The 6,746-nt window shown below is 45.9% G+C and overlaps 1 protein-coding gene and 1 pseudogene across 5 annotated transcripts in view; one reads left to right on the top strand and one right to left on the bottom strand.

The window, feature by feature from the left end:
* The window catches only part of LITAF (lipopolysaccharide induced TNF factor), a 35,385-nt gene that overhangs the window by 23,016 nt on the left and 5,623 nt on the right, over nt 1–6,746 (top strand). For 3 of the 4 annotated variants that reach the window (XM_023507570.1, XM_023507571.1, XM_012812104.2), the window contains exon 2: nt 2,174–2,398. In XM_023507570.1, coding sequence (XP_023363338.1) covers nt 2,179–2,398 — 220 coding nt within the window. In that variant the 5' untranslated portion in view covers nt 2,174–2,178. Of the gene's footprint in view, nt 1–618; nt 1,424–2,173; nt 2,399–6,746 lie in introns of those variants that run through there. The other variant, XM_012812103.2, reaches the window with a different exon arrangement.
* Nucleotides 3,248–6,306, bottom strand: LOC105888093 (annotated as a pseudogene). The gene is made up of 2 exons (XR_001161747.2): nt 6,296–6,306; nt 3,248–3,830 (listed from the first exon to the last, which is right to left on the bottom strand). The product of XR_001161747.2 is annotated as a histidine triad nucleotide-binding protein 1 pseudogene (transcript).

Consider the following 6,746-nt stretch of genomic DNA (forward strand, 5'->3'; position numbering starts at 1 on the left):
GGCTGGTGCCATAACCACTGTACTACGGGCGCCAAGCTAAGTATCAATTTTTAAATTTAAGGCTGGGCACAGTGGCTCATGCCTGTAATCCTAGCATTCTGGGAGGCTGAGACAGGTGGATTGTTTGAGCTCAGGAGTTTGAGACCAGCCTTATCAAGAGCAAGACCCTGTCTCTAAAAATAACCAAGCACCTGTAGTCCCAGCTACTTGGGAGGCTGAAGAAAGAGGATCATTTGAGCCCAACAGTTTGAGGTTGCTGTGAGCTGTGAAGCCACAGCACTGTACTAAGGGTGACAAAATGAGACTCTGTCTCAAAAAAGAAAAATTGCTCGGACAATTTTAAACTTAAATTGCCTGGACTGGGCTGCTGGCTCACAACTATAATCCTAGTATTCTGGGAGGCCAAGGTGGGAGGATCTCTTAAGCCCAGGAGTTCAAAACCAGCCTGAATAAGAGTGAGACCCCTGTCTCTACTAAAAACAGAAATTATAGCCCAATGTGGTGACAATCACCTGTAGTCCCAGCTACGCGGAAGGCTGAGGCAGGAGAACCTAAGCATTTGAGGCTGCTGTGAGCTATGACACTATGGCACTCCACCCAGGGTATCAGAGTGAACTCAGTCTCAAAAAAAAAAAAAAAAGAATGTTTAAATTGCTTAACCATAAATGCAGCGAACTATTCAGTTCCTCTCTCACACTGGCCACATTTCAGGTGCCTGACACTCCATGTGACTGGTGGTTGTTACATGGGACAGTGGATACGTAACATTTCTGTCCTCACAGAAGATTCTGACAGACGGCGTTGTCTGCTGTGGTGCAGTAGAGTGTGCGCACCTCCCGGGGACAGCCAGCATTCTCTAGAGCCCAGCTTCAACCTGTCTGTCTTTACTTACTGACACACACCCCTGCCATTATTTCCACTTTGAAATATCCTTTCCTGGATTCTTCAGGCTTGGTTTAGGCAGCTGTTCTCAACTTGTGGGTCGCGACCCACAGGAACTGTATTAAAGGGTCTTGGCATTAGGAAGGTTGAGAACCACCAGTTTAGAGGCTTAGCTTCTGTGATGGATCCCCCCCTTCTTCCCTCTCCCCGTAGGATTAACTGCTGCCCCTGCTTCCCAACCAGGCAGGACTGAGGCAAGATGTGTGGGGAGAGCTACAGCCCGAGACCCACTGCTTCAGTGCAGCTTGCTGCCCTGGGGCTCAGCCCCCCATTTCTCGCAAGACAGGCAGGTCTGAATGGCTCTCCTAACGCAGCCTGAGCCCCTGCCCGGGTGAAAAAACAGCCACACAAAGGACAGCACTGTGCCTGCCTCCAGCTGGCCCGTGGCTGCCCAGCACGGATCGGCATGGGATCGGGTGTAATTCTAGGCAGGCAGCAGCTCTGCCAGTGGGGGAAGATCCTTTCTCTGCCCTCACAAAGAGTATGTTTCTGGGTATTCTGCTACTCATTATTCAAAATGAGAACTGGTGTGTATGTGTGATTCCTTTTCTAAAAAACTATAATACACTTAGAAAAAAGTGTGCACACACGTTCATTATGTGACTCCCGTTTCCACTCAGTGAATGTTCCTGTGTGACCAGCACCCCCACCCAACTCCCTGTTGCCCCCCCCAAGCACAACCACCTTCCTGATTTTTAGCCCTTTGGGTTCATTTTGCCTGTCTTTGAACTTCATATAAGTGGCATCATACAGTGTGAGTTTCGTTTTGAGTATCTGGCTCAGTGCTTTTTGGGGGATGGTTTGTGGTTGGTTTATTGAATGCCTTTGTCTTTTCCATTACGTGAAACAGTTAGTGAAAACCACAGGGGTTAACAAAAAGAAAGGCACTCTAGATACTGACGATAGGTCACTATCAGGTAATGTTTGAGTTATGAGAAAGAAACTGCTCCAAGTGGGTCAGTGTTCCCCCTCGGGATTTTCTGGGTTTTAGTGATCTTGGTAGTCATGATTTATTTTTTACCTTTATTTAGGAAATCCCTTGTGAAAGTAGTAATTCTGGGGTCTTGAAGGGACATTAACTTTTTCTGGCTTTTGGACAAGGCTAGACACAAGTCATTTCCTAAGATTTTTCTGTTTGCCATGTAGAAAATTAAAGACTGGGAGGAAAAGGGGTGGGGGGATGGAGAGGTCAACTGAATTTCTTATCCAGTATGTTCTGTTTTTGCTCTAGGTAAAATGTCGGTTCCAGGACCCTACCAGGCAGCTGCGGGGCCTTCCTCAGCGCCAACTGCGCCCCCATCCTATGAAGAGACGGTGGCTGTTAACAATTACTACCCCACGCCTCCAGCACCCATGCCTGGGCCGACCACGGGGCTCATGACCGGCCCGGATGGGAAGGGCATGAATCCTCCTTCATATTATACCCAGCCAGTGCCTGTCCCCAATGCCAATGCAAGTACGTGCAGCTTCCCGGGCTCCCCTGCCACTCCTCAGCCCTCTACCCTGGCCTCATGGCCTCTGTGAGAATCAGGAGAGGGGCTGAAATGACTGTCGGAGAGTCTAAGTGAAGTGCTGGTCTTCATCCGCTTACCCTGAAATTGCACTTTCAGTTTTTTAGGTTCTGTGTTGTAAGGCTCATGTCTTTTCCATAATAAAATGTGGTTTAGGATCTTTGCATGTTCACCATACATTAAGCATTTGGCACATCTCACAGAGGCATAACCCACTGTCTCAGAGAAATTTGGGAAGGGGAGTTTGTGTTTTCAGGGCTCTCATTCTTCTTCTGAGGTTTGACGGAGAGCCTCTGTCCTCGGGCCAGGGTAGGGTAGGAAAGGGAAGAGACTGCCCTGAGTGAGAAATGGATGGCTGTATTTCAACACCAGCTCACCATCAATGCAGGGGGTTCCTCTGCATTTGAGCTACTTCACGGTCCCTGCCCTTTGGTATTTCCTGCTCTCTGTGTGCCCAGGTATGTAGCTGATTCATTATTGCAAGCAGTTCAGGAAGAAATTTATTTATTTACTTACTTATGAGACAGAGTCTCACTATGTTGCCCTGGGTAGAGTGCTGTGGCATCATAGCTCACAGCAACCTCAAACTCTTGGGCTTAAGTGATTCTCTTGCCTCAGACTCCCAAGTAGCTGGGACTACAGGTGCCTACCACAATGCCTGGCTTTTTTTTTTTTGTGGCAGTTGTATAGCTGGCTTTGAACCCACCACCCTCAGTGTATGTGGCTGGTGCTGTAAGCACTGTGCTACAGGCCCTGAACTTTATTTTATTTTATTTATTTATTTTTTTGACTGTAAACCATGCAACAATATATTTTATTATGTATGGGTTTTTATAATTATTTCCTCAATCTCTCCATACACAGGCAAAAATTGATGTGTTATTTAACATATAAGAACTTGCGAACTTGATCACTGCCTAGAGAAGGGCAAATTATCCCCAAAACATGCTTAACCAGGAGGCCAATTCATCTGCCGACCTCCAAGAACATGCAGATGAACATGGCAGACAGACTGTCCCCTGTCTGAACCTTCATTCACCGCCATTCGATAACCTTTCTTTAGACCCAGATCCGCAGCACATTCTTGCCAACAATCATTAAATGTCCAAGAAGACTTTCATCATCGTCTTCTGCTGCAGAAATCTGGGATATGTGTTTCTTTGGAGAAAATGCGTTGGTGCTTGAGGGGAAATGTCATGGAAAGCAAGACACCGGTCATCCTCAAAAATGATTTTGGCTGGGATTTCCTTGCAGATGATCTTCCTGAAGATCCTGTCGCCACCAGGCTGAGCGACCTGAGCCTTGGCGATCTCATCTGCCGTCCCGGCCTCCTCTCCCACGCAGCAGCCAGGGGAGAAGCTCAGGAGGAGGGCTGAGCTTTATTTTTATTTTTTATTTGTTTTTTGAGACAGAATCTCACTCTATTGCCCTAGGTAGAGTGTCTTGGCATCATCGTAGCTCATAGCAACTTCAGACACCTGGGTTCATGGGATCCTCTTGCCTCAGTCTCCTGAGTAGCTGGGACTATAGGTGCCCCCCACAATACCAAGCTAGTTTTAGAGATAGGTCTCATTCTAGCTCAGGCTGGTCTTGAATTCCTGAGCTTGGGCAATCCACCTGTCTCAGCCTCCCAGAGTAGTAGGATTATAGGTGTGAGCCACTGTACCTGACCTAGAAGAAAATCTTTAGCTCCGGGAATCAGACTACCTGTGTTCATTTAACCTCCTTGTGCCTTAGTTTGCTATCTGTAAAATAGAACTCCCTAAGTACCTGTATCAGTGGGTTGTTAAGATGAAATGAAGTTCTATGTGCCAAGCCCAGAGTTCTCATTTGATAAAAGTAAATACTTATTGGACTCAAGGTTTTTTGACCCTTTGAGTTGGAAGAAGATAATGACTTTATACTTTTTGAGAGCACACGTTGACTCATAATGGTAAATAACTTATTCTCAAACCAAAAAAAAAAAAAACTTAGTAAAATGTACATGTAAGTGCTAATGTAGGCATCGTTACTGCTTTTGTGGAAAGAGGATCTTTCTGTGAGTATTCTTAGATTCAGTTAACTCTAGGCAGTAGAGGAGTTCCGTTAACTCCTCCTAGTACCTAGGTTTATGTAAATGGCGTTCTAACAGTGTAAAAGGAACAGGAAGGAGCTGCTTTGACAGGAATATGAGCCTAACAACTGAAGTGCTTATGGATTCCCATCGCTCTGGATTCTCTTCTGATTATTGTGAATGTCTGTACTTGTTTTTGCATAGCCTTGTCGTCTTAGTATTATTTCTTTTATTCATTTCTTATGTCAACACGGTTTACTAACTTGGCATCTTATAGAGCTGGGTCTACTGGTAAACTCTACCCTTATCATTGATTGGGTGGTTGGAGCTCATCCAGGAGGCTGTGTAAAAAGAGTAGATTATTTATCAAAAGTGAAATTAAGGTGGTGGCTCATGCCTGTAATCCTAGCACTCCGGGAGGCTGAGTCAGGAGGATCATTTGAGCCCAGGAGTTTGAGGTTGCAGTAAGCTGTGATGACGCCATGGCATCGTAGCCTGGGTGACAGAGCAAGACCCTGTCTCAAAAAAAAAAAAAAAGTTTGCAGGCATAGTGTGAGTCTCATTATAATCCTTATCTCATTTAATCCCTCCATTTTTTGAATAGCAGCTCTATTAAGATATAATTCATGGCTCAGTGCCTGTGGCTCAAGTGGCTAAGGCGCCAGCCACATACACCTAAGGTGGGGGGTTCGAATCCAGCCAGGGCCCACCAAAACAACAATGATGGCTGCAACCAAAAAATAGCCAGGCATGTGGTGGGCGCCTGTGGTCCCAGCTACTTGGGAGGCAGAGGCAGGAGACTCACTTGAGCCCAGGAGTTGGAGGTTGCTGTGAGCTGTGATGCCATAGCACTCTACCCAGGGGGACAGCTTGAGACTCTGTCTCAAAAAAAAAAAAGAGATATAATTAATACACCATAATTCATTCTTTCAAAGTGTACAACTCAGCTGGGTGCTCATACCTGTACTCCTAGCACAGGTTGATTGCCTGAGCTCTGGAGTTTGAGACTAGCCTGAGACAGAGTGAGACTTTGTCTCTATAAATAGCTGGACATGGGGCAGGTGCCTGTAGTCCTAGCTACTTGGGAGGCTGAGGCAAGAGAATCACTTAAGCCCAAGAGTTTGAGAGTTTTGGATTGCTGTGAGTGCTGATGCCATGGTACTCTACTGAGGGCAACAAAGTGAGACTCTTGTCTCAAAAATATACAAATAAATAAAATTATACAATTCAGAGGTTTTTAGCATAGTCACACATTTGGGGAACCACCTCCCAGAGTGCTAGGATTATTGGCGTGAGCCATACCTTAATTTAACTCTCAACTCTGTCCAATTCCAGAACATTCCATAACCCCTAAAAAGTACCCCTGTGCCCAGTAGCAGTTACTCCCCATCTCCTCCTGCTAAGCCTGGCCTTGAATCTACTGATAAGGAATGTTGAGGGCTAGCCCCATGACACCACTGGTCTGTAGTTACCATCTGCAGATCACTGTAGTAGAATTGCTCAGGGAGCTTAAAGCCATTTGAGGACCCTGCCCCAAACCAGAATCAGATTCATGGGGTAAGGCCCAGGAATCCACATTCTCAATAAGCTCCCCACATGAGGTTTTGTGGGTAGTTGAATTTGAATGCCTGGTCTATCCAAGAGCCTCTCAGGTGGTAATTTTGGAAATCTACCACTGTTTCTTCTTTTTTTAATTTTATTTATTTATTTTTTATTATTGCAGTAAATATATATAACATAAAATCTCTTTTTTTTTCTTTTAAAGAGATCATCTGTGATCATAGCTCACTGTAACCTCATATCCTGGGTGATCCTCCTGCCTCAGCTACCCAAGTAGCTGGCACTACAGCTGTGTGCCACACTGCCTAGCTAATTTTTTTAATTTTTTGTATAGATAGGGTCTCACTATATTGTCCAGGCTGGACAGTTGTCTCAAACTCCTGTCCTGGTCTCCAGTGCTCCTCTTGCCTTGGCTTCTCAAAGCACTGGGATTACAGGCATGAGCCACAGTCCCTGGCATAAAATCTACCCTTTTCACTATTTTTATTTATTTTTTGAGACAGAGCCTCAAGCTGTCCCCCTGGGTAGAGTGCTATGGCGTCACAGCTCACAGCAACAGCCAACTCCTGGGCTCAAGTGAGTCTCCTGCCTCTGCCTCCCAAGTAGCTGGGACCACAGGCGCCCACCACAATGCCCGGCTATTTTTTGGTTGCAGCCGTCATTGTTGTTTTGGTGGGCCC

This window comes from Otolemur garnettii, unplaced genomic scaffold, assembly GCF_000181295.1.
Source record: "Otolemur garnettii isolate 467f Iridium unplaced genomic scaffold, OtoGar3 scaffold00189, whole genome shotgun sequence".
Lineage (NCBI taxonomy): Eukaryota > Metazoa > Chordata > Mammalia > Primates > Galagidae > Otolemur > Otolemur garnettii.